Below are 27,778 nucleotides of genomic sequence, written 5' to 3'. Positions count from 1 at the left end.
CCAAAAAACAGTGGTAGATGCCAAATTAGCCAAAAAGCGACGTTGTTTCCTAAAAGCTACCTAGGCTCAAAAATAGCCTAAAATTCCTAAACTAAATTGGTCAAAAATGTTAGCCTGTTGCTAAAATAGAAGCTAAACTCCAAATTAGCCCCCAAAAACCCCAGTAGATAACAAATTAGCCAAAAACGTTAGCATGTTGGTAAAATATTAGCTAAAATCCTAATTAGACTATGAAACCTCAGCAGATGCCAAATTAGCCAAAAAAGCTAGCTCGTTGTATAAATACTAGCTAAACTCCAAATTAGCATAAAAACCTAGATGCTCCATTAGCCAAAGTTTTTTATTTATTTTTTTAATTCCTTTAAAAGATGTAAACATGGGCTATGAATTTATTTAAAGGTTTTTTTGCAAATCAATTAAGAATTTTGAACATTTGAAGACCTTCTCATTCGTTTCCTAAGGGGTAAATGTCGCTCAATAATTAAATAACTATAAAGTTCATGAACAAAAAATACAAGCAGTAATATTCTGAACGAGCTAAACATTTTGATACCAAGATTACAGAAATTGCTGAAAGTGTGAACATTTGATTGTGTGAATGCTTAGTAAGCATTTAAATGTTCGTTCTATTTCTCAAACTATTTCAGCTTGTTTCCAGCTTCCCTCCAACACAAACAGAGAACTCAAATGAGGAGTTCACCTGCTGAATACTGAAGCTTTTCTCAGATTTTTTCCTTTAGTAGTTCTGCGTTCTTTTGTCAATTTTTTTACAGCTGTCAAAAGAGTTTGATGGCAGTTTTTCTCTTCATCCAACACATAGTAAAACACCCTGAGAGCTGCTTTTAAAATGTGTGAGGTACTGCATGTTAGTGCTATAAACAACGGTGGGACTGGATTTACTGTCATGTGTTTCCCCACATGGAGGAGGTGTTTGAGTCTGCAGGCCTGTGATGGGATGTTCACACCGAGCTCAGAAACATGCGTTTGAGCGAACACTCAGTGGAAAGTCTATGCAAATACACATAAATGTGTGTTTCAGGCTTCCACGTACAAAACTCTCACGTTCTTGCCAGTTAAATTTTGACCAGTCAGGGACTCGAATTTGGTAGTTCAGAAATAGTGACATAGAATAGATCACGGAGGAGAAATGAATAATCACAGTCTGACATAGTATTTCATATATGGGAATAGAGCTGTATAAAAAAAGACAAGATTAATGAGACTTTCCCAGCTTCAACGTTTTGCACCAAGCCTGTTTCAACTGTGTGTTTCAACATCAGTGATGTGCAGTCAGAGGAGGCAGACACACTGACTGGAGCTGCAGCGGCCACATCCAGTTTACTAATTCAGTCTTTCTATCATCAGAAAATATGCTTTATTTAAATACTTCATTTTTCTATCTCTCGCCATCTGTTTGATTACATTGGTGCTAGTTTGTAACTCATTTAGTCTTTTTATTTGGTAAAAATGTGCTTTAGAAATAGTGCAGTACTCCGGCCTCAAGGCAGAGGGCGTGGGTGTGCCAAAAAACGCCTCTAAAGAATAATAGAATTAGTGGTAGCAAGTCAAGTGCAGCCCTCCAGATATTCTTTAACATCATTTTCTAAATGGAGGATTAGGTGTCTTAACTTAGGAATTTGTTTAGACACGTCACTGGCAGTGATCTTCATCGAGACAGAGAGACTTTGAAAACTGAAGAAAGAAAAGGAAGACTTCTACAAACAGGTTATGCATGTTTTTCTTTAGAAGGAGAGGCAGATGGACTTCATTTATGAGTAAAAGTAAGTCAATAATTACAGTTTTTTTTCTGTTAGTTTGTAAACAAAGGAAAAAAAAAATGTTGAAATGAACACTCTCCAACTTTAGTCAATCAAATGGTGAATCAGCTGCTCTGTAGGGTTCAAATGTTTGTAAATCTGACTGATGACATCTTCCATGAATCTCACTACACGTCACTAGAGTGCATTTGCTAATTTTGGGTAGCGACAGTCCAGGTTTAACACCAAATGCTAAAGTGCACGCAAATCCCAGAGGTTGGCGTGTTCTTGAACACGCTTCACCAGCTCAGTGTGTAAATAGCATTTGTAAGTTAGGACGTCTTCATGTATGACAAAAGCTAAACACTTTCAACATATTGAAAAATTTTGTTATAGGATGCATTTGTCCAAAATGCGCATTTTCCTAGATTACATAATCTGAGGTGGTTTCAATGCTAAAAGCTGGTGTCCATTTAAGCCAGAGGCAGCCACACCAAGCCAGGCAGGGAGCAGAGCAGCAGGCTGGGTGGTGGTTTGTGTGGTGTTGGTTTGGGTTACTTTTGTTACTTTTGTTACTTTTCGGCCTCACGCGACATATGGGGGCTCGTCCGGGATCTGTATCCCCCCTGTCTGGGTTAGATTCCATTTTGGACAGGGTTGTGGTCTGTCTTTTGCAGCCTCTATTGCCCTGTGTAATCTGGCAATATTGTTGCGGGTGCTCATTTGTACATTTATGTTAGTGCTTCGTTTGGGGTCATGTGTCTGTGTGTTGTGCCTCGTGCTGTTACTTTGTGTAAGCCTTTAGGCTGTAATAGTACTCAGTTTAGGAGGTACACTTTGTTGTGCCTCGTGCTATTACTTCGTTTAGTCTCTTGGCTGTAACAGTACTTTGTTTAGGAGGCACACTTCATTATACCTCGTGCTGGCACTCAGTCAAAGTTCTTTTGGTTGTGTCAGTACTTTGTTTGGGGTACATTTCTTTGTGCCTCGTGCTGACACTGTTTAACCATCAGAACTGTGCCAGTACTTCGTTTGGGGTATGTGTGTGTGTAGACCTCATACTGACACATTTGAGTTTTGGGGATTTATCCTTATTTGACCAGTGGACTTCTTTTTGTTGGGTAATACTCGTTTGGGGGTCTGTCTCTTTGCAGACTGTATTGCCTTCATTTTCTGCCCTGGTTTTGCTGTGCACATTTTCTTTTGGACACTAGCGTATGGTTTATTTTTGTGGTTTGCTGCCCCTGCCTCACTCACTCACCTTTTGTGTAAATCTCTTTTTTTTGTGTGTGTGTGTGTGTAACACCTTTATTTGTTGTGAACATGTGTTTTGTTTTCCAGGATTTTTCACTACCACATGTTCACATTTATGGGAGGAGGTGTTACATCCTGCTGCTGCAGCCTGGCTTTCCCATCCAGTTCCCCTTGGCTCACCTGGCAGGTGTGGCCAATCTCCCTTGATTGGCTGGTGTCCATTTAAGCCAGAGGCAGCCACACCAAGCCAGGCAGGGAGCAGAGCAGCAGGCTGGGTGGTGGTTTGTGCGGTGTTGGTTTGGTGATTGGTTTTTGACATTTGTTACTTTTTGTCCTCAGCAATCTTAGATTGCTGGGTTTTGTTATGTTAGTTTGGGGTTGGGCCTTGGTAGTTCTGATTTGCGGGCTTTGTTTAATTTCTGTTCATTAGGTAGTTTTGTTAGGCAGCCCTTAGCAGGGAGCTGCTGACTCCGACTGTTGTCATGACTGGGTCAGCAGTCTCCCTGACTTCTTTTTCTTTTGGCCAAGGTTCCAACTCCATTTTGGTTTGTTCTTTTAACCTTAACCACTGATTTTCTTGCTTTATTTCAGGACACAGGTTTTCCGTTTGTTTAAATAAACTGTGTTCCTTTTATGTTGGTGTCCACTCTTTAATGTTATTGTCCCCTCTGATAGATATCCCCTAGACACCGGGCCAGTTTGCCGTTGGGGACGTAACAGCTTCCAAGTTAAGTTAATATTTGTTTTATCCTGTAATTTGTCTTAGTTTTTTAGGTTTTATTCCATTTCTGGTGAGATGCATTTGTCTGAACAACATATCCTTCATGTTAATATGAGTCACCTCGGTCGTCAGTAAGAAAGCGCTGATGTGGGGACTGCCTCTTATAAAATCAGTCACGTTACCTTCTGCATGTGACCTGATTAACATCATTAACACCATTTACCTCATCTAACTGAATCTAATTAGAGATGTTTAGTGTATAAAAGATTGAGCGATAAGTCGGTCGCATTTTAATGACATTAACACTATTACTTTTAACCTTTACAGGACTAGAGACATGTTTTAGATAACCTGTTACTTTCAGTTCAAAACTCCCCCAATAAAGTCTGCAAATATACATCAGTTGATGATTTTCTACCGTTCTTCGTTCAGACACAGAGGAACTCACCTGTATCCGTGCTGAGTGTCCACACACACCCCGCCGTTAAAGCAAGGGTTTCTGGGATATGAGGCACAGGACTGATGGACCTGCTCTCTACCGGGACAGGAGCACACGGCCGTGGACTCCACCGTCACCGACACCAGACTCATGGTCCCACAATCCACCACGGTGGGCGTGTCCCGCACGTTCAGGAGGCTGGAGCACCCGCCCGAACCGGCACAGCCTGAGCTGGGACACTCGTCTACACGGATCTGGAACACGCTGACCTGCAGGTACGACTGGAGCTGGAGACGGAAGGAGACATGAAGGAATCATGAAGTCATGGTTCGGTCAATGAAACAAACATTTAGTTGATGATGTTGCTTTGCTGTAGGGCTGCTACAATTAGCTGACTAATTGACGATTAATCGACAATACAAACAGTCGACTAATTTAACAGTCGATTAGTCTTTACTTTATATTATAATTATATGGAGTCAGAGTGAAGTAAAGATGATAGTTTTTAGGCCATTTTGAAATTTAGCTAAAATTTTAAGCTACACGTTAGCTATTACGGGTAATTTAGTATCTTTTTCCTTTTTTTCTAGGATAATTTGGACTTTAGCTAAAATTTCTGCTGCATGCTAGCTATTTTGGCTAATTTAGGATTTTTTTCCTTTTATTCAAGCAGATTTGGAGTTAAGCTAAAATTTCAGCTGCATGCTAGCTGTTTTGGCTAATTTGGATTTTAGCTAATATTTCAGCTGCATGCTAGCTGTTTTGGCTAATTTAGGCTCTTTTTAAAGTTTTTGGGGGCTAATTTGTTATTTAACTAATATTTTAGCTGGCTAAAAAGCAGCTTCAGCGTTTTCAGCTATCAGCTCTTCTGCGACAAACTTCAGCTTTCTGCCTTCACACTACTATTATTGCAGGTCATGCTACAGTATATATATCTAGTTTTTAGTTAGTTTAAAGCTAATTGTTGTTAAGTTGTGTGCTTTACATCCAGTTTGCAAATGACCCGATTGGTTGACTAATCTGAAAAAATAATTGGTGATTAGTCGACTATTAAAATAATCGTTTGTGGCAGCACTATTTAGCAGCTGCAGCTCTTAAATGACAAACGATTTTTGCATCTTCGTATGAGAACATCTACCTGGATGGTGATATTTCACGGGGTCTGCAAACGTCACACACAGCTTTAAATAACAGAAGCACTTTAAAAAGAATGGAGTGAGCAAAAGTTAAGAAGCTTGAACTTTAGGCCTCACACAGTTCACTCACTCCATGAAATGACGGATGAATCATTTAACCTTTTATTTGGTTTTTACTCTTTTTAGAGAAAAAGAAAGGCGGCACTTAACATCATTTTGAGTCAAATTAGTTTGTTCTACTCAATGTAAGTCACAATGACCCAACAGGTAACACAAAACTGAAATCCAAATACTGATAGATTACATAATACTTGGGTGTGACATTACATAGTCTAAGTTACATCATGGCATCATCTTTCTTGAAACGAGTCAACGCTCATCTAAGTGGCTTCCAGCCACAACTTCAAGATTTCACCTGGAGAAAAAAGAACGTTCTCCAACATTCATATTACATTCGGATTCAATAATTTAGCATCTGTTAGAGTTTTCTATTGACTGTTTCTAAGAACTGGAGTGAAGGAGTGTGATGTCACACATAGAAAATTATTCGCTTCTGGCGACAATGAAATAAAGTTAATTTATTTTGCATTATGGACGCTGCCATGTTGGAACCAAACGTCCTCAGTAAACAGTGAATCGTTCAGTCACTGTTTCTTTGGCAGCCACTTCCCCCAATCAAAACTAAATGTGTTAAAAGTCGGAAGCAAGAAATCGGTCCATGAAAAGTTTTGAATGTTGGACGTGAGGGCCAGCAGGCTCCGCCTACTTTTATTTAGGCATCTGATTGGCCAGTTTATAACTTGAATTACTTGAAATAGAGAAAAAAATAAATTATTAAGAACATGTTAAAAAAAGCTGTTGGAGTAACAATGTTTATTCTGACCAATAGAATGACAGTAAGGGCTGTTTATTTCTCTGTTGAAGTCTATGGGATTTCGGCTTCTTGGAACCAGCGGGTACTTCCTGTTTGGAACACCAGAGCCATAGTTCTCCTAAACAATCAATTAGTTCTTGAATCTACTACAGTTTATACGAAATGGTGCTGCATGCGTTTAACAGGAACCAGTAAAATGGCCCACATCTCACCAGTTTTATCATCTTTACGTTGGTTGCCTTTTAATTTTAGAATGTTTAATAATTTGAGTTTTAGAGGTCTTAATGGTTCAGGCCTTAACTGTTGGTATCAGTTTCCTGGTCTGAACCTACTTAAAGGCCCACTCCAACTATATATATTTTATTGTAAAATGATTCCCAGTGGTATTTTCATTTTAAAACCAAAAAGATTTTGTCGTTTTTTTAAGACATATTTTTGATGCACAGCGGTAGAAGCTCATTAGAAATACAATTATGGTTTGTGGGCCGGACTGTAGGCTCGGAGGAGACCCCCCTCCCTGTCGCTAAGAGCTCTGTTTAGCTTATGGCCTCAAGCTAGCATTAGTGGCACAAAAAAGAAAAATTACAAGCACTATTGGATCAGTCGTGTCTTGCACACCTAAGTGAGAACAGAGAGAGCAGAAAAGAAACAAGGATCCAGTTTTCTGATCCAACATGATTTGAAATAAGAAATACTCAGAAATGTAGACTTATTTTGCATAGATCCTCTACAATGAGAAAAATGCAACAAGACATTGGTAAAAACATGAAAAAACACAGTTTTCATTAGAGTGGGTCTTTAAGGTCTCCAAGACTTGGTATAAAACTCGAGGTGACCTCACTCAACGAAAGGCGGGAATCAAACCTGCAATCTTCCGATCAGAGATCCCACTATAGTCGCATTTGGTTTTATAAAAAAAGGTTTTTTGTTTTTTACATTTTGGTTTCTGGAAATTTGTTTGTTTTCTAAAATGTAATGCTGTTTTTTTTATATTTGTTCTAATTTTTAAATTGTCCTTCTGATCTCTAAAATGTTTTTTGCGTCGTGATTTGTTGATGTGATTTGCACTTCAGGGCCGCCGTACCTCTCCGGTCAGGTCATCAACACTGTAGTCTTTTAAGATGAAAATACAGATTTATTTAGAGGTTTTAATTAATTGTCCTGTAATCTGCTTTGTTTAGTGTTTTAATCCGTGAACCGTTTTGTGATTTTACCTGTGAAAGGTGTTGTACAAAATAAAGTGTCCTAACTTCCCTCACATCTCATGAGAGTAGGATTAACGTCTTCATCTTTATCTGCTGCAGGAACGCTACAGCTTGTATGAACTATAAACCTTCTTTAAAGGCAATGATTTTGTTTCATAAGGAAAATGATTTTTCTTGCAACAAAATCAAAAAGCTCTACAGTCTGCAAAGATGGAGCGTTCCCGATATTTCATATCTCCAAGTGTAACACGCAGAGGACTACAAGTCCACTCCTGCAGTACAAGAAGAGCAAAAAACAAGACCTGAGGGATGTATTGTTCCTGTGACTATTGTTCTGGTGCATTTGAAGTCTTCTGCAATCCTCTTGTATGGCTTGAAACTCCAATAATAGAATAGAAAGATGACCTTTGACATCCAAGTGGTTTTAAAGAAATTGAAAATTGGTGAATCATTAAGTGGAAAGAGCCGGCCTGAAAACGTAGAGGATTGAGTTTTATCATTAAGTCGATGTAAGCAGGAACCGATGGATGGAGGGAATGGAGACTTTTCTCCTTTTTAATCATCTTCTTCTGAGGTCTTATTGGAGAATTAGGAACGTTAGGAATCGTCCCGCCCCCTTTCCCATTCTTCCTTCTTGTCCAGTGTTCCTCCTCTGCTTGCTTTCACGCCCCCCTCCAGCACCACCACCCCCGAGCTTCACATCTCATTCTGATCAATGCCTCCACTTGAGATCTTGGCTGAATTCAGATGAAACGCTTTGGCCCCTCCTCACAAATCACACCTGAAAGCCCATTCCTCTCCACTTACACATCCTTCTCTCTGGCCTCATTCTCCTTCAGATATTTTATCCTCATGCTTTTACCTTTTTCTCCGTAACTCCAACCCCGCTTTGTATGAGGCAAGAGGTAAGCAGCAGAGACGCCGAAGGCCGAGAGCGGTGACTCACCTGAACTGACCGGCCCGATCACGGACAAACTGGAGGTTTTTGAAAATGTTAATCCGGCTTGGCTGTACGTTCCCTCTGAGAACGAGGGTCAGCCTTCTGTCTCAGATGAAGAGTTCACCTCGTATGACGCAGTCTGCAAATGAAACACCTACTTCCACTCGGCCTTCTGAAACATGAAATGCGGTCTGACTGGCGCCTTTGGCCACAGAGCGAACGCTAATGATGTAACGTGTTTTACTGGTGCGTATCCTGTCCTCTCCCAGAGAACTGGGATTCAAACACACAAACTTCAACTCTGTTTTAAAATATACCTAAAATCTGAATACAAATAAAACTAGAAAATGTGCATTACCTGCAATAATGCTGGAGTGAATGCATTTTTCTGACAAAAGTGATGCAATTTACTTTAATTTTTGTAAATGCAAAAACTATTTGCATAATGTTACATTTGCTAAAAGATTGGAAATTTGTTTGCGCTCAAGTTGACCTAAATTTCTAAAAAAAATGAAGTAAAATTGCTTTAAAATCCCTATTACAGGCCAATTCTGCCAAAATGTTAGTGTGTTGCTTAATATGAGCTAAACTCATCAAACTTAATTTGCCCAAAATATCTCAGTAAACTAAAATAAAAACCTCTGCAGATAATAAATTAGCCAAAAACTGTAGCGTGTTGCATAAAAAAGCTAGCACATTGCTTAATTACTAGCTAAGTTCAAAAGCTGCCTTCAATTTTTCAGTAAAATAAATTAGTTAAAAACGTTAGCCTGTCGCTAAAATAAAAGCTAAACTTTAAATTAACCTAAAAAACCCCAGTAAATAATAAATTAGCCAAAAACGTTAGCATGTTGCTAAAATATTAGCTAAACTTCAAATTAGGATTAAAAAAACTTCAGTAAATACAAAATTAGCCAAAAGAAAGATAGCACATTAGATAATTACTAGCTAAATTCAAAAACTGCCTTTAAATCCTCCGTAAACTAAAATGTAGCATGTTGTTAAAATAGAAGCTAAACTCTAAATTAGCCTAAATAACCGCAGTAGATAACAAAATAATCAAAAACATTAGCATGTTGCTAAAATAGAAGCTAAACTCCAAAATTGCCTAAAGTTCCTTAGTAAATTAAAATAATCAAAAACGTGTTTTTAAATAGAAGCTAAACTCTAAACTAGCCTAAAAAAAAACCAACAGATAACAAATTAACCAAACCGTTAACATGTTGCTAAAATATTTGGTAACTCCAATTTTTTTTTTAATTCCATGAAAACAGCCCATGAATATATTTAAAGGTTTGTTGTTAATCTACTTAAAATTTTGACAATTGAAGACATTTTCATTCATTTCCTATGGAGCATATTTCACTCAATATTTCACTAAACTATAAAGTTTATAAATATGAAAAATACAAGCAGTAATGTCCTGAACGAGCTGAACGTTACGTGACGAAACACATACAGAAAGGAGCAGGAGAATCACTCTAGTGTGAACGCTTCCTAAACATTCACATAACCATTATTTTACACTTCAGCTTAATGCAGAGAAACCAAGAACCACATTTTTAAGAAATACTAATAAAAAGAAGAGGAAATGATGCTGAGGGTGGAGGAATAAGATCAGCTGGAGGTTCATGGATGCAGAGATGAAGGAGATGAAGGAGGCTGGTGTGAGTGATGAAGATGGAGAGGAAGATGAAAAGAGAATGAACATCTGATTGGTGGCCGAACGATTTGATCTCATTACAGGAAGAAATAACGATTACTTCCTGCACTGATGAGACGGCGAGGATGTCACATCCAAACTGTATTTTGACTGTTAAATGTCACAAAGCAGTTTTCGTCGTCCTGTTCTGACGGATTAAACACAAGCAGCAGGAGCTGGACGTGGAGAAAGCAAAGCCACTGCACTTGTGTCACTCCTTCACTTGCTAATGTATATTTAAGAGATTTCAGTTCACAACCCCTCATTTTCAAATAAATGTCAGTCTAAATATAGGAGCAGCTTCATGTAAGAGTGGAGCAGAAGGCTGCATGCACTCTAATGAGACACGATGGGGAGAGATATCAGCTAATCCGTCCATTTCTACGTCAACTTTGACCCTCACATGACTGATGGGGAGGAAGGACACGATTACACATTTTCCTTTACAGTTACTTTGTATTTAGGATGTTTTGTTTGGTTTGATTTTCTTAGCGTGACGGGAGAGTCGATTTCAATCAAAACGTGTTAAAGATCAAAATCCAAACAAACGACTCCCTGTCCTCAAGCTCATGTTTATTTCCAGAACCTGCAGGTTCCTGCAGGAGAAGCATCACCACTGTGACCCAAAACATTCTGGAGAGAATATGAAACAAGAAGAAGTTTGTGGAACAAAGACGTATTAAAACCTGAGAAGACGATTTGCTGAGGAAAATGGTGCAGCTATTGTAAATAAAGCTTTTCAGAGTAAAACTCTTTGTTTTTTTAGCTGTAAAATATAGTTACATGGGGAAAAACCCAGAACATAAGAACATTTCAGAATAAAAGAGGTGGAAAGTCAAAACCTTGATATTTATTAAAATAAATGGACTTAGACAACATCTTAGCTTAAGGCGTTGGATCGTTACTTCAGTGGCGATTCGATTCACAAATCAACGATTCACAAACCGAACCACGATTCTTACTATTTAATATAATGTTTGTTGCTATATCTTTTTACTGGATGAATTAAATTAAAATATGTAGTAAATCCCTGTCATTTATACAAGGGCTGCACAATATTAGAAAAACTTGCAATATTAGTAGTTAATATTGCAATGACGATATAATTTGTGATACATAACCATCTAATCAGCGGTTTTGGACGTCACGGATATTCATACTCAAATATCTGGAAGCTGATTACTAATATCTTAGTAGCTGGATACTCATAGCAGCCCTAACGAAGCTTCATGTACTGTAGTAAAAAAATGAGATGAACCTGAGAATTATTACACACGTGTTCATTAGTATTTCAGTAAAAACAACATTTTCTTTCTCTACTTCTGCTTTGTGTGTCATGGTCGCTGCACAACTGCTGTGCCACTCTGGAACTTATGAAACGAGCTGTGAGGAGTTCATGATGAAATATTTGAGATATTTGTCAGATGTTGAGTTTCAACTCTTGATTTAAAGGTTTGCTCGGATCATTTGGAGAAATCCCTTTCAAACTGAGTCAATGTCAGAAATCGGACTTAACTACAATTAACAACACAAGTCAATCGGTCTTCCTCTCCTGTTCGATCTCTTCATCTACAGGGATACTTTCTTCCTGTCCCAAAGTGTTACCAAACTTCATCTCTGTTTTATCCTCCTTAAAATACCCAAGGAGGAACAGATTTGGAGATTTCTTGGATCTAATTATCTTGTTTTTTTCTACTTTTTGTTCAATAACTCTCATTTATGACAATACATATGTGTTTTTGTGATAAATTAAACCTTCAAGTGGGCGGGGCTTCATCCTGAAGTATCATCAGTATCAGTACCATGTTAAAGGTTAACCCTTTACCAATGGGGAAATTTCTGGCGACAGAAAAATAACACACTTTCTTTGAACTACACAATTAACAGAAAAGGGAATTTCAGCGCAAATAATTCAAATTTCAACATGTTCAATGGATGTGTTTTGTAAGTGGAGCCCAAATAGTGTCTTAAAAATATGTGTAGTGATGGACAAACATGAGTTTTGAACGTATTTCCATAAACGTTTTATTGGAAATTGTTGCTTAAATGCAAGTTTCTGATGGTGGCGTGATCGTAGCTTCTTAGCTACCCTTCAATTAAAATCCCTCATATACCAAAGCACATGAATTTACCAAATTCTAATCACTTATCAGCCCTTTTAGAAGAAGAAAAGTGGAGTTGGATTTAAAGAAGAATCTGACCGACCTTTTGCTTGTGGGCTGCCAGATAACCGTGGATCTTCTCAGGCTGCAGGAAGTTTGGGCCTCCGTGCACGGCGAAGCGCACGTCCAGCATTCTGTCCTTGGCGTCCATCAGGCTGAAGATGTTGACGTCGTCCGGCGGAACGGAGAGCATCTCCGACAGGAAGTCCACCAGCAGCTCGTAGCGACTCCGATGCTTCCCTCTCATTTCAATGAATTCCTTTGCTGTGATGTCTGAGGAACACACCAGCAACATTTGAAAAAGTTTTTTTCCAAATCAGAAAGTCAATCAAAAACGAACTTAAAATCTCCGTTAACTTAACCACTTATGTCACCAATGATATCAAAGAGCTTAGCGGTTGTTTATCTGGTTTTATTTCACTGTAACAAGTATCATGTCTAAGCTGCAGCAGGAAGAGGATCTTTGGCTTTTGCTAAGATGCTAACGAGATTTTTTTTTTTTTACTGAGATTGGAACGGAGACCATCCAGAAAAAAAGCTTTACGGAGATTATAAAGTCTTTACAGCTTAAGTCTGAGGTTTCACACAGAATTCAGAAGAAGACGTTCATCTCCCCTCTGAACTTCACTACATCCCATAAGAGAAGCAGGATGTGTCTGATGCCGCATTATCCCTGAAGGCTAAAAGCAGACACACTTCAAAAATAAAATCTGAAACAGAAAAGTTTAGAGCGGACGGGAGCCGAAGCCTGCGCCGTCTGACGTGGCCGTCTGCTCAAGATAATAAAGATAATAGCTTTGCAATCTTTTAATGCATGTGAGCCTTTTTCCCAGTCACAACATAAAACACATGACAAAAAACCACGTTTATGAAGATGAATACGGAGACTTCTACCTGCGCCATTACTTAATGCAGCATTGCACCCCTTTAGCGGGGCGGCCTGATTTGATGGCGCCCGCGTTAAATGCAAAATTGATGGCATCTAAAGTTGTTTTCTGACGGGCAATCTCTAGGATAACGTATGTTGGAATATCTCATCCCAGGCAAATTATTGGATGTGGGAACGCTGCAGCCATTAGGATCATTGCAATTTGGCTTCAAGCTGAAAAAAATATAAATATATAAATGAGGAAAGTCAAAAAGGACAGCAACCTTCAGGGCCTTAATTATGGGATGTTGGAAGGAATTCAAGATGCAAAAAGCTAATTCACTCAATTATGTCGACAAGAAAAGCTGAAAGTCAACTTTTTGTGAATAACAGGTGCCTGTAAAGCACAATAAATTTAAAATCTGTGATTTAATTTTTCCTTTTAGCTAAAAAAACTAACAATGTTTTATTAACTATGGTTTATCACGCATAAAAGTCTAATTATTACATTAGTATCTATAATTAAACATTAGCATCAAGCTAGCAGACTTAAGCATTATACGTTAGCATCAAGCTAGTGGACCTTAGTGTTATATATTAGGATCAAGCTAGTGGACGTTAGCATTATATGTTAGCATCAAGCTAGTGGACGTTAGCATTATACGTTAGCATCAAGCTAGTGGACGTTAGCATTATACTTTAGCATCAAGCTAGTGGACTTTAGTATTATATATTAGGATCAAGCTAGTGGACGCTAGCATTATACAGTAGCTTCAAGCTAGCGGACTTTAGCATTATATGTTAGCATCGCCCTAGAGGGCTTTATCATTATACATTAGTATTAAGCTAGCAGACTTTAGCATTATACGTTAGCATCAAGCTAAAAGACTTAAGCATTATGTATAAGATTGATTTCTACATTTATTGATCTATTAAGCTTAGATCGATTCATTTTTATCAGCCCAGCCCTAATCAAGATGTTGAGAAAAACCCCTAAATGTAACATAAATCAGTCCAAATTGAGTAACTTACATACATTCTTGATATACTTTCAGGCTAATGTCAGTTTGTTTTAGTGTTCTTATACTAAAATATTTAGTAAAACTTGAAATCGGTCCAGCTTATACTCCAATATCCTTCCATCACTCATGTCTGCAGCACACAGGAAGAGGTAGAAGAAGATAAAAGCTTGGATGGATGTTTGAAAAATTGAATTTTATCTTAAACAGAGTTAAATCTTTTCCGAGGATGTTACAGGAGGACAGAAATGAACTCAAAGAGAAGTCTTTTTTTTCCTAATCTCAGGTTCGCTTTACAGATGCATAAAATGTGTCCCTTTTTGTAGAACTTTATAAAACCGACTTTTAATGGACAGCAGACACTATTGAAGGACCACATCTTCAGCTTTACATGTAACAAGTGACTTAAAAAAATACTTCAAGTTCCAGCAAGAACGTTTTGTCCGTCAACATGGCGGTAAAGACATGAGAGTAGAATTCGTTGGGAAAGATGATTAGGTGGCTGACGAAAAAAAAAAAATGTAGACGGAGCGTCTGCATTAACAGAGCAGATTAGGAGCTGGAAACAGGGTGAGCAGATACAGTGTGAGGGATTGAGGCGAGTGTCGGCTCCCATCAGTCGCTCCAGCTGCAGAAACAAGGACACGGGCAGACAGAGAGACAGCTCAGAGGGCTGGAGGAAGGCTGGTAACTCCTAATACAGAGCGGCAGCGTTGCACCTGGCTTTGATCCAGCCTACCGACTCACTTTTGCTTTCCCCTTCCCCAAGGCTTCATTGGGGGCGGTGTTCAGACACTCTGCTCTCTGTGGGCTTTGAGTTTCTCACAAAGAGGTGCAAAAAAGGAATAAATATCACTCCTGTGCATGTATACCACAGTGAGAGCGAATTCAAGAAGTGAGAAATAACAAACACAATAGTTATTCTGAGGCTGTTGGTTCCTTTTTGTTCAAAGTTCTGAAGTGGAGCGGAAAATTTATACAGAAAAAACAGTAAAACCACAAAAAACTTTGAGAAATCAACTTTAGTAAAAGAAAAATCATCTAAAGATGCTCTTATTTTGTTAAATTCTCACTAAAAGATCATGTCAGTGTGACATCTATGTATTCTGCTTTTTAAGGCAGTCAAATATTTACCCTCCCTGCTCATTTTACCGGGTTTGCCAACTAACAAAACTAATCAGAACAACAACCTGATGCATTTAGGGATGCAAATGTGGTGAAAATGACTTAAATTTGGAATCAGAGAGGAAAAAAAACGACATTTATGATAATTTTTAAGTGAGTCTTGGTGCCACTGAAGACACTCTTCAATGAAAATGGCGTTTTTGGTGCTTTAAAAATAGAAAAAAATAGTTTTTTTTTAAGTTTTTGTTTATTCAAATGAATCAAGAGAACAAAAAGAGCTTAAGACAGAAAATACGTTACTATCTCTCTGCTCTGAGCCTTCAGCAACGGGGAAGGGGAGAGGGGGCGGGGTTGCTCTGTGTCAACAGTCTACAACTCAGAATATCTAATGAACTCCTGCGAACAAGTGAGAGTCGAGAGATAAAACTGGGTCTAGAGTTACTCCAAGGTTCCTCACAGAGGGCCTGACAAACGTGGACCAATAAGCCACTGGACAATCTGGGGGAGGTATTTGTCAGGAGCACCAACGAGGACCTCAGTTTTAGCTTTATTTAGTTTAGAAAGTTGTCGTTCATCCAACTCTTGACCGAATTGAGACACCTGCGTAAAATCTGCATTTTAAAAACATCCTGAGGTTTAAAAGACACAAAAAAGCTGAATATCATCAGCATAAAAATGATAAGAAATGTCATTAAAAGAGCTTAAAATATTCTGCAAAAGCAGAACAATACATGCCCCAAAACAGAGCCTTGTGGCACACCGGAAGTGACGGAGCTAATTTTGATGCGAACAAAAACACATTTTCATGGCAGTTTGGTACGGCTACACATAACAACACAAACGTATTTATCTGCTTCAGATTCTGCTGGAATTACGTTAATTGTGTAAACGGTTGAATAAGTGGAAAGAATAATCTTTTCTCACAGCTAATAGAAAATGGTCTAACTGCCAATAGGAACACTGCAGAAGCTAAATTATGAGGTAAAATTACGGTTTTTAGTCATGCATTTAAGAATTTTACCAGGAGAGTTTTGCAAAATTAGCAATATTTGCTTATAAATATGTCTAGAATATCTTTAAGAGTAAAGACACAACAAACACGAATAAAAACACCACAGATGTTTGCAAACCTACAAGAGAAAATCTTATTTTAGGGATAAAATCTTTTAATTACTTGAAGGAGATGTTGGTTTTTATTCTCTTTAGAGGCCCTAAATCAGTTAATGAATTAATCACTTTCTTTGCAGAGGACCTTTTATCATGTTGAATACAAGGTAATGCAAATAAAAAAAAAGTCACAAGAGATTAAAAACAACAACAAACAAAAGACAAATATGAAATGAACGGAAACTGTAGATTAAGAATAAAAATGTACAAATAATCAACCAAGAAAGCCATTAAAGACTTAAAAGCCAAATAAATAAATGTGTTTCCTAGAAGTAATTCAATTAATATGTTAATTAAATTAAAAAGAATGCATTCACTGAAATTGAATTTCTGACCCATTCTTGTAAATAAAGTTTTGTATAAAACCCAGAAGCACAAAACGGCATTTTTGTAAACTGAGAACAAAAATAAAGAAAATTAGAAACTAAAACCACAGAAAAAGTTTTCTCCATCACGTTTCCTTTAAAGATCCTCATGTTTTCTGCTCACTGTGTCATGAAATGAGGATTTCTTTTTTTGTCCCGCCGTACGGGAACATTTGAAGGACTTTTTGTTTACCACATTTTTACCTTTTCATCAATATGGAGAACGCAGGAGGGACGGAGAGACGGAGCCTTAATCTCACAGAGGCAGATTTAACGAGCACTTCCTCTCAGCTTCCTTATTGCATTCCACATTTGTTCTTGGAATGGGATTTAAAATGTCAAGGAGGGTGTAAGTAATGCTCTAAGTAGAATATTTTCATAATCCCTGCGACTGAGAATCAATGAGTGTTTACTCCACATCCTGGAAATAACCGCACACACGGCCCTACTTCAACACGACCTTCTATTACTTTAATCCTGCATTTTGTTTGTATTTCAGCATCCTCGTGACATATTCCCAGTTTAGCTCTGTCCACTACATCCACAGAGTTCATCTGAAGTGCTGGACGAAGAGAAGGCCCCACAGGGAGAAGCTTTTGACCCATCTGCATGCTCGACACGGCACAGATGACAACCACACGTCTCAAAATGTCTATGAACACGACATGCGATCTGTACTTCCATGAATAAATAAAATAATAAACAAGATTCTGAGGAGACTTCAGGATTCCCTCCTTCTGCCGCCGCTTTCCTACACAAATATTCAAATGTGTTTCCCACCACGCCGCCTCTGGATTCGCTGCACATTAATTTACCTCAGCTCGCTCTCAGAACGAGAAGAAAATCTCTTTATCGGCTTCCGTGAGGCTCGACTCTCACTCGCAGCTTTCCTCCTCGCCTCCGTTCTCTTTCTCCGCTCCGCTCGCTCCTTCAGAGAGCGCCTGTTGGCCTCCTCGCCCGCTTCCATTAAACATATAATAATATCTGTGAAATCTTTAAAATCCTTCAGCCATGTCCCATTCCTCCAAAGTGAATTTAGTTTGGGGCGGCAGGTGAGGATGGATGCAGCTCAACATGCGAGAGGAATGTGCTGCCCGAGCAAATCCAGCACTAATTATTTATTATTAAATATTAGCTAAATGCCAAACTAGGCTAAAAAAACTACAAAACAAGACAAAAAAACATAGGTTAGCCAAAAACAGCTGCATAGTACCTAAAAAAATAGATAGACTTCAAAATATCCCAAAAAACAGAAAAAAACAAAATTAGCCAAAACAGCTAGCATGTGGCAAAATTATGAGCTAAACCCCAAAAACCCTAAAAAATCTTAGTAAATGCCTAAATAGTCCAAAAAGCTAGCATAATGCTATTTTTTAAAACTTTAAACTGCAACTTCTTTCACATAATTATGAATAAACATTATGAAAAATAAAAAAAAAATTGGTGTTTGCAAAAGTCTGGGCAGCATGCAGCATTGACAGTAAGCTCCGCCCCCTTAAGCTGAGACTTGAGAGTGACGTGGATTGTTTGCCATCATCGTTTGCAAAGAGAGCTAATTTCAATCTCAAAGGTTTTCAATAATCTGACTCTCATCATGGGTTCTTCCAAACAACCTCTTGAGCTATTGAAAAACTTTCTTGATACGTTTTTTTTTTTTTTTTTTTGCAAGTTAGAGACTTTTAGACACTTTTTCTTGTATTAAGGGCCTTTTTATGTTCTGAAAACTCCTGTATTCCCAGAATCAGTCTTACCTGCCAGGCGAAGGGACCCCGAGTTGTAGATGGCGTCGTCTCTCAGCTCCCTCACGTGCACAGTTACCGTGGAGACGGCATCAGGCCAGACTCCATCGGACACCCGGACCTGGAACTGGTAGGTTCCGGTCGGAGCGTTTTCCTTGATGATCAGGAATCCTGTCCGCTTGTTCAGGATGAAGTAACTGAGGGGGAAGAACAAATGTGCAATTACCAATAACAGCGCTCGTCCGGGGTGGGCTGGGGTCACTCAGACTGATACCCGTGACTGAACGGGAGTTTGAGCACAGGTGAGTAGTGTATTCACCGCGCGGTCCAACCTTTCTTTAATGAATTGAAGCCTGAGAAGGTCAAGCTGTTCAATCCTGGAATAACCCCTGCAGGCTACTCATTAGTCATCAGGCTGCAGATCTCACAGGGAGCTGCAGAAATTATTACTTTCTGTGGTTTGACAAATGAAATTAAAGCTCAGCATAACTGCAAACTCATCTGTCTAAAGCTCCAGAGCAGCATTAGAAACGCCGCTGCTCACCGCGTGATCTGCTCTAACAGACAATAATGCTACAAATAGAAGCTGCATTCTTCACAGTCTCACATTGTTATTGTCATTAGTGAGGAATCCATCGTAAAACAAACAGATCAGCAAAGTCTAGGGATCTGTGGATGTGTTTGTGTACTTAACATTGTCTTAGGCCAGGGGGGGTCAAACTCAACCACACGAGGGGCCAAAATCCAAAACACACCTTAGGTCGTGGGCAGAACAGGATAAACATTTATTGAACACTCTAAAAATACATTTTAAACTTTAAAACCAAAAATTTTAACATAATTATGAACTACATATGTAGTGTTACATGTGATAATGCTAGTGTGAATGCTATAAGATGAATTTGGCTGCTGAAGATGCCAATGATGGTAGTTGAAGATGCTGAAATTGAGAGCTAAAAATGTTGAAGCTGATAAACGGCTAAAATATTATTTAAATGCCAAATTAGCACAAAAAAAATAGGTTAGCCAAAACTGCTAGCATGTAGCTGAAAAAATAGCTAAAATTCGAACTACAAAACAGCCTAACATAAACTTAGTAAATGCCAAACAGTCCAAAAAGCTAGCAGAATGTCAATTCTTAAAACTTTCAAACTCTAACATTTTAACATAATTATGAATAATTAAAAGGTAGGACTGTTATTCCAGAATAAATCAACCCAAACCTTAAATATTTTTTTAATATTTTACTCTCCATAAAAATATATTTTATCAAAATTATACAAGTTAGAAATAAGCGGTAGATAACATCGGGTCATCGGATTCCTTTCACTGAGGGAATCACGTTTGGTGTCGATGCTGAATTCTCTTTAACCTTTTACGTCTTTATTGATCACAGTTTGGACTAGAATAAAACTGGTTCAATATTCATGCAAGTTTCCATTGTGAACAGACACAGAATATCATTTTATTTCCCACTTTTAACCAAATTACAGAAATAAAAGATTTTTCTAGATCAAAGTCTAAAATTAGAGGACAATGTGTCAGCTGTGTTTTTAAAAATGAAAACGTTAAAAGGAGCAAAGAACAGCCTGTTTTTGTCATAGTTTTCCAGCGGAACAGTTTGCTGGTGCGAACATCACAAAGAAAGACTTTGTGAAAGAACTTCAAAGAAAAGATCATTAAAGAGAAATGAGAAAAATAATACAATTAGAAATGACGCACTGTCATACAAATGATGTAACACTGGTGGTCTGTCAGTTCGAGGATAAAAGCTTTTTGTCTGGATCTCTGTGCTCCTCCAGCCACCGGCCAAACGAACAGAAAGACTAAAGGTGAGGTTCATCCATCGGGACCTGAGAACTTCACCTGGTAAAGGTGGGATGTGTTTTTTGTGTCGTTTAATCACCTACTGCAGAGCATTCCTGTAGGAGTGCTGGGATACTGTATATAATGACACTCTCTATCATGGAGAGGGAAAAAGGAGGCCATCAGTTATTGTCCTGCTCCGTTTTTCCTCCAAACTTTGAGGAGGTGCAGGGTTTCTACAGCCAGAGACATATTGGTTTTTCCAGGTGAGATTCGGTGCACTGTAGGAGAAGAAACCCTTTCCTCACAGAGTCTTTTGCTGTGAAGTTTGCTCCTAAAGTCCAGCACTAGCTTGTCTCTGAGCCCCATATATAAATCCATCAGTGTTCAAGATAACTCTGTGTATCGTCAGAAACTTTATTGGTAGTGTCAAGAAACAAAAACGTATAAAAACCCAATTATGACAGTAATTTAAAGCCCGTTTTAGAGGATGAGGAGAACGTGTCCGCTCCTGCAGCTCTGGAGATAACTGTTTTCATGTGTTTAATTAGAGTTTCCAGACAGAATATTTAAATCCTCCAAGGAAACAGCATCATTTTCTGAGCACTCTCATTAAACTGTGGAGTCATTTCCATGTTCAGATTGTGCAGGTGCTTGTTTGGAAAATTCAACTTTCATAGGAACTCTACACTTCTTATATGATTAAAAGATTTGGTTTCCTTTGAGGGAGACAGCAGCTGCAAACAGACTCTCACTGCAAACCTACATTTATTTGGAAAGATTCACTAATCTACAATGCTCATTAACTACTAAAAAACATATGTTTGATCATTTCTTATAGTGGCTGTAACCTTCAAGTAAAGAGTTGAGAATGTATCCTCCAACATTGGAGTTTAATCACATTTGGAAGCATATTGTGTTTGAAACTATAAAAAAAAAAAAAGAAAAAAGAAACGTTATTTTAAATGCATTAATTCTCTTTAAAACAAAGTCATACCTAAAGATCTGCATTTTGTTTCCTGGAGTATAAATTCATGTACACTCTGAGTTACAAACCAAATTTGGAATAAAATAATCTTTTTGGTTGCTACGGGGTTAGTGGCTACCACTCTCGCGTTTTGTTTTATTAAAGCTTAAATTTGTAAAATTCTTGTGCATGTTGTTGATTGGCATATAGATCCATGGATGGACTCAAAAAAAAACCCAAAAGCTGACTGTCTGATCTCCAGAATATTTACACAAAAAACACTTAGATACTGGTACAAAATTGGATTATTTAATAAGAACATGAATGTTAACTATAAAAACAGAAGTTTTCATAGAAGATTGAGACCTGAGTTTAAATTTGTTGATACCTTACTGCTAATAAAAGAAAAAGAAAAAAGTCAACAAGCAAAGTTCCCTTTAAAAGTATTTTTGGCACAAAATCCAAAAAGCACTGTAAAGCTTTTATAATACAAATCTAAAATACATGGATTCAATCCTTAAACTGACAGTGGAAATTCAGATAGATGAGATTTGTAATCAGTTAAATCAACACCATAGTGTATTTTTTAGACCAACAGAGTTTATGGCTGTGTAATTAGAAGCACATAATATTAAGTAGTACTAATACTCTCTGAGAGGCTGGCCAGTATTGCTTATAGTTCTGTTCAGGCTGCCAGACAGCCTTCCACTGTGGTCCAGATCTGGTCTCATTGGATCCCAATAATCTGGCATGCAGGCATAAACAGAATATGTGGTGGAGTAAAACGTTTTCAGATAAGTCTGCATGATGTTAGTGCGAGGCAGACGCCTCTGAAGGAGCTTTGAGATGCAAACACCTCAAAGTTTGACTAAAGTCGTCATTTCGACCACAGATCTGTCTGCAGGACCAGAGAAAAATACCACAAATGTTGAACCACAGATAATTTTACTACTCTCTCTATTTTACTACTACTATTTTACTACTACTTACTCACACAGTTTACCGGTAAGTCTTTAAAGATGAAAATAAAAGAATTAGATTTGTTCCTTTAACTCCACGATGAGAAAAGGAAATAATTTGTATCCAATTAAATACAAATTTTAAGTCAAACAATCTCGAATCAAACACTAAACCACTAGTTTGATCAAAATAACTAATTCTATATATTTTCTTAATATTTTCAAATTATAGTTTGAATTTGTAAAATTCTAGGGCATTCTCTAAGATTGGCAGGTGGGCAGACTCAACAAAACTCTCCCTTTAATTGGCTCTGCCTTATTGGTCTTTTTGGTAACATTTTCAAAATTGACAGAATAACGAAATTAAATTATTTAGGTAATTCAGAGATTATCTGTTTAGTTCGTTTTATGTCTTTGGATTATCCTTGATGCCACTTTAAAACTCAACTTTGGTTTCAAAGTGTTGCAGTTCACAAAATAACTTGGTGATAAATTTAAATCAGTTTATCATTCAGTTTTCAGTAGAATGATGGTAATACGTTAAATTGAGAAGAAGTCTGTCTGACTATCTTTTTACGCTTTACAAGCATGATTAATTCTGCTAAAGAAGGTATTTTCTCAGTTTTCCCACTTTTCTGTGTCTGAGGTAAACGTCTTGATGGTGTGAATCTTTACCTGGGCACATGTCCTTCAAACACATAGGTCTTGTTGTCCCAATCATCGGGGTCGGGGGAGTAAACCTTTCCAAGCACAGTTGTTGGCATTCGGCCTGCACAAAGAAGACGAACCGCATGGTGATCTTATGATGATTATATGGCAAAAGGTACAGCAGACTTAACATTAAAGACATTAATGAAACGCTCTTGTACATTCAGTTTTATGTCAGGTAACACCCAAAATTATTGTCCCATTGAAAGAAAAAAAAAAAACTACTTTTTGGTGATTTTGTTCTTTAAAAACATTAATTTCATTGATGCATTTGAATCTAATTTTTTAACCGAATTTTTTAAAAAAACACTAAAATGCTACTATAACCCTTCAGGTTCAGCCTTTTCAAGTATGGTACCATCAATAACCCTGATAGACTGTGATTCAGCAACAGAAAGAGTCTTTTAATAGCAGTCTTTCACTGAGGTCTAAGCAGGACTGAGCATGATGTGATCAACTGCAGGGTCAACTGTCTGGGCTTATGTAACACCTAGGATGCACAGACATAACACTGATGACAAAAAGAAACACTGACAAATTCATATAATATTTGTGTTTAAATGTGAAAGAAATCCACTTAATTCAGCATTACCACTTCTTAATCTCAGCTTTTTATCACAAAACAATATATAGATTACTGCTCATAATAAATGGTGAAAAAAAATCTCTTTGTTAGAAAACGTATTTATGTCTTTTATAAACAATAGGGAAAACGTGTATTTATTGTTTAAAAAAGAACAGTTTAACCATAAAATAAATAAGCAATTTATATAAGTAACCAAAATAGTGAGCAAACCTCTCTAAAAGTAGATATTTAACCAAACTTCTGGACTGGAAACGTAATAAAAAAAACATTTTGCATCATCTACAATAGTAGTAAGTGATGCAAGTCTTAAAAAAAAAAAATAATAATAAACCATTTTTAAAGAATAAGAGGTTTATTCATGAAGCGTTGTTTATTAATCATAAAAGTAGGAAGAAATTTTTAAAACATTATTTTAAACATCAAAGTCAATGATGTACAGTGTTTTGTTTACCCGCTTATTCGCGGTTTCAAGTATTCGCAGATTTTTTTACAGTGCGGTTCTTCACAAAAATTCGGAACCCCTTGAATGTAATTTTGTGTTTACAGGAGGTGCTGCGCTGCTGAGGTGTATCTCCACACAGCCGACCCTCCCGCCGCTGTGCGGACCCCTCCGCCACTGTGCAGAGATACAGCGCGGAGGAGGAGCGCCCCTCCGCGCTCCTCCTCCGCATGAGGAGTTCAAATTAATAAAAAAAAACTCTTTATGTAAACCAATATTGCAATGTTCTTTAATAAATGTATAAATGTTTTATAGAGAACGATCAGACGAGTTTTTGATGAGGACGATCAGTAAAGGACATCCTTCAGCCGCGGGGGTGGGGGGTTCTCCATATCCGTGGATTCTGTATATTCGCGGATGCCTCCAGACTTTACCCCCCGTGAATAAGAGGGAATACTGTATATGGTACATAAACCACTTTTTACATTTAGAACAAAATGAAGGTTGATGGACCAAATTCAGCTTTAAGCTAACTTTATTCATGTTGGTGGAATGAATTAATGAATAAAAGGATCAAGGAATATATGAATGAAAACAAGTGCAAAATTTACTTATATTTTGTATTTTTAAATTAATTTTCCACAAAACATTTCCTTAATGCACACAGAAAAAGGATAAGCAAACACAAGTTTTTCTAAATTCATTAGAAGTAGTAGTTACTAGAAGTGACAGCATTTTAATCTAGTTTAATTTTGCCAGTTCAAATGGGTTTTAGATTGGACACCACACGCAAGATGGGACAAATCAGACAAAGTTAGTTACTACAAATTAAAAAATAGAGATTCCTTGAACATTTACAACCCAAAACAGGTAAAGATTTGCACGAAGTTAACTTTTTAATGGTTTAACCGCCAAATCAATCATCGGGTCCTACTTTTAGAGTCTTCAGTGGGACTCTGTCATGGATTTGAACCCACAACTTTCCAGTTTCAAGGCAGACACTCTACCACTATACCACTGTATTAGTTCATTGAGTTTGTTAAACTCGGCCATGAGACAAAAACTTAACCCAAGCACAGAGTTACATTAAATTAACATAGAAAACCAAAATGAAAATACAATAAAAATATTTCAACTGTTTTTATTTTTAATTTATAGATGAAAGAAAAAATTAGGGGAAAAATATATAAATTAGATTTTAAAACAACTATTAAGCAAATAATTTTCTTTTTTTTCACACTGAAAGAAAATTCAATATTGGATCACTCAGCGAAAGTTCTGCAATTAGTTTTTATCAAATTAAATTTATGAGTTAATGGCTTACTTAATTAAAAAATGTAATTTGATAAAAGCTAATATTTTTAAATGTAGCAAATGACAGTTTTTGTTAATTATTCCAATATTCCCCTTTTTCAATGCAAGTATTCAATGCCAATACTCTTCAAAAGAGAAAAAAAAACTTCTTACCTCTGTGACTGTTGATGAAAATGTGTTTCTCGCCCGCCACGTGTTCGTGGTCGTTTTGGTCCCCAATGGTCACAGTCAGGGTGTTGGTCCCTGTCTTGACTGGATGCCCACTGTCACTTATATAGATGGGGATAAGGAACTCCTTCTGCCGCTCGCGGTCGAACGTCCTAAGCGCCGTCAGAGTCGCGGTGCCGTTCAGGTTGTCCTGCAGGTAGAAATCGTTGCCGTGGCGATAGTCGGGAGGCACGCTGAAGTGAAACGGCGCTCCGTTCTCGGGGGAATCTTGGTCTATAGCTCGGAGGAGGGTGGACGTTTGGTTCAACCTTACTACCTACACATGGAGACGGAGGGTGAAGCATTAAATTCAACTTTACAGCATCAGATTTGTAAATAAAAAAGGTTTTGGACCTACCTGTGGTCCGGCCACATTCTCAAACACGACCGGACTGTAGGCAGCCTCAAACTCTGGTCCGTTATCGTTTACATCCAGTAGAGGCAGCTGAACCGTCGCACTTCCTGTTAGAGCTGGAAGCCCATGATCAGTTGCCATGACGACCAAATGATGCTGCGCCACTTTTTCCCGATCCAGTGGTCGAGCGACCGACAGCACCCCCGCCTGATCGATGGTAAACAGCCCGTCAGGATCCGATTCTGCAGACAAACTGTAGGTGATGTCCCGGTTCTGGCCCGAATCTGAGTCGCTGGCCACCAAGCGGGCCACGCTGGTCCCCACGGAGATGTCTTCAGGCAGCGGCGCCAGAGAGAGGAAGTGTGGAATAAAGACCGGGGCGTGATCATTGAAGTCCTCGACTTCCACCACGCACTGCAGAAGGCTGGAGAAGTCCAGGTCTTCCACCTGGAACACAGAGATCACAGCGGTACCGCCGGGGAAGAATCGGGAGGTTCAACAAAATTTGATTTTAGAATTTAAAATCAGCAAACTTGTGTAAAAGATGCTTAAAAAAATCTACAGGAAATGACTACATTTGTAAGAACTGCATCCATTTAAAACAAACTTTTACCGCACTTCCACTTCAGCCATTGCTACCTGTCCTTAACTTTCAATTAAACTCAGAATATAGTTTCCATATCTCATGAATATACTGCTGAGGCAGCTGCATTTGTAATTAGGTGGGAGAAAAAGTTAAATTTGATGGTAACGGGACAATTTTTCTCTAAAAGTTAACATCAGTCTGTGGTTTGATTGGACGGTTTGTCCTCCAGTAGCTCTGACTGGGTCCCGTTAAAGATCACCAGATGTCTCGCCGCCTCTTCAGCCGTAACTCAACATTACACGGAGATAATTAGCATAAGTGATCACGGGGGTGTTTTGTCCCGTGTGCGTTTGTTTATCTTGTGAGCAAACGGTAGAGAAAGAGAGGCCAAAAAAAATGTACCAAAAGGAGAGCTGATAAACATAGATAATTTGATCCAAACGTTTATTCTCCATGTGGCGCCTAACCCTCAAACTTTTACTCGCCTAAGAGGAGAAAATGCTCGCAACTGGTGAGTGTTAATTACGAACCCTTCAAAATAAAAGTCTTTCGCAATAGACTCATTCTTCTATTGATTGATTGATTGATTGATTGATTTCAAGCATGATTGCTTGGAAATGAGTAGGAAGAAGCAAACTTATATAATCCCACCCCTACTATTGAGAAAAAAGTTTTCGCGATAAATATCGTTATCGTTTCATGGCCCAGCACTACCTGGGATATATAAAAAGCGGGCCATTCTGCATTCATGAACATGCCGAGGATTTTCAAAAATAATTAGACTTTAGTACAAAATCTTCAAAATTCTGTAGATTTCTCCCCATCTTGGTCGGCAATTGTATTTGTCACCGAACTGTTACTTATAAAATCTCATATGTTAAGAGAGAAAAACGTGATTCACCTGCTGGGATTTGTGGATACATTTACGAATTCCACCCACCTTGAGCGTGAGGTTGAACCTCTGCTCACTGTGCCGCTCATAGTCCAGGTGCTTCTTCAGCCGGAGGACGCCGCGCTGCTCCTGCTTGTGACTGACCATGTAGAACTTCTGCTCCGGGTCTCCAGCTACAACGCTGAAGGTCAGCTGGGCGTTTTCTCCAGTGTCTCTGTCCTCTGCTGAGAGTCCTAGAACCTGAGAATGAGCAGCGACAGAGGAGATTTATGGAAATTATGAATGATGGGAAAATCGGAAACAACTTTTTTAACATATCAACTTTTACCTTAAGAAAAGGAACAAATGAGTGTCTTTTATCAGAAAATTAGATACTTAAAAGTTTCTCAGCTACAGGGTTAAGTTTGAGTCTATATCTTATTTTACTGATTAGCTTTAGCATTTTGCTTACAGGAGAAACTGTTTTATAACTTATAACTAAACATA

General features: G+C 38.1%; 1 protein-coding gene across 4 annotated transcripts in view; it reads right to left on the bottom strand.

Annotated features, from left to right (window-relative positions):
- si:ch211-186j3.6 (neural-cadherin) overlaps nucleotides 1–27,778 on the bottom strand; it is a 482,505-nt gene that overhangs the window by 151,727 nt on the left and 303,000 nt on the right. For all 4 annotated transcript variants that reach the window (XM_036211377.1, XM_024294975.2, XM_036211378.1 and 1 more), the window contains 7 exons: nucleotides 27,341–27,532; nucleotides 25,818–26,261; nucleotides 25,406–25,736; nucleotides 22,881–22,974; nucleotides 18,486–18,670; nucleotides 12,234–12,463; nucleotides 4,181–4,458 (listed from right to left, as the gene is read on the bottom strand). In XM_036211377.1, coding sequence (XP_036067270.1) covers nucleotides 4,181–4,458; nucleotides 12,234–12,463; nucleotides 18,486–18,670; nucleotides 22,881–22,974; nucleotides 25,406–25,736; nucleotides 25,818–26,261; nucleotides 27,341–27,532 — 1,754 coding nt within the window. The remainder of the gene's footprint in view (nucleotides 1–4,180; nucleotides 4,459–12,233; nucleotides 12,464–18,485; nucleotides 18,671–22,880; nucleotides 22,975–25,405; nucleotides 25,737–25,817; nucleotides 26,262–27,340; nucleotides 27,533–27,778) is intronic.

Source organism: Oryzias melastigma, linkage group LG3, assembly GCF_002922805.2.
Source record: "Oryzias melastigma strain HK-1 linkage group LG3, ASM292280v2, whole genome shotgun sequence".
Lineage (NCBI taxonomy): Eukaryota > Metazoa > Chordata > Actinopteri > Beloniformes > Adrianichthyidae > Oryzias > Oryzias melastigma.
The sequence above is the reverse complement of the archived record's forward strand: the minus strand, read 5'-3'. Positions and strand labels throughout refer to the sequence as shown.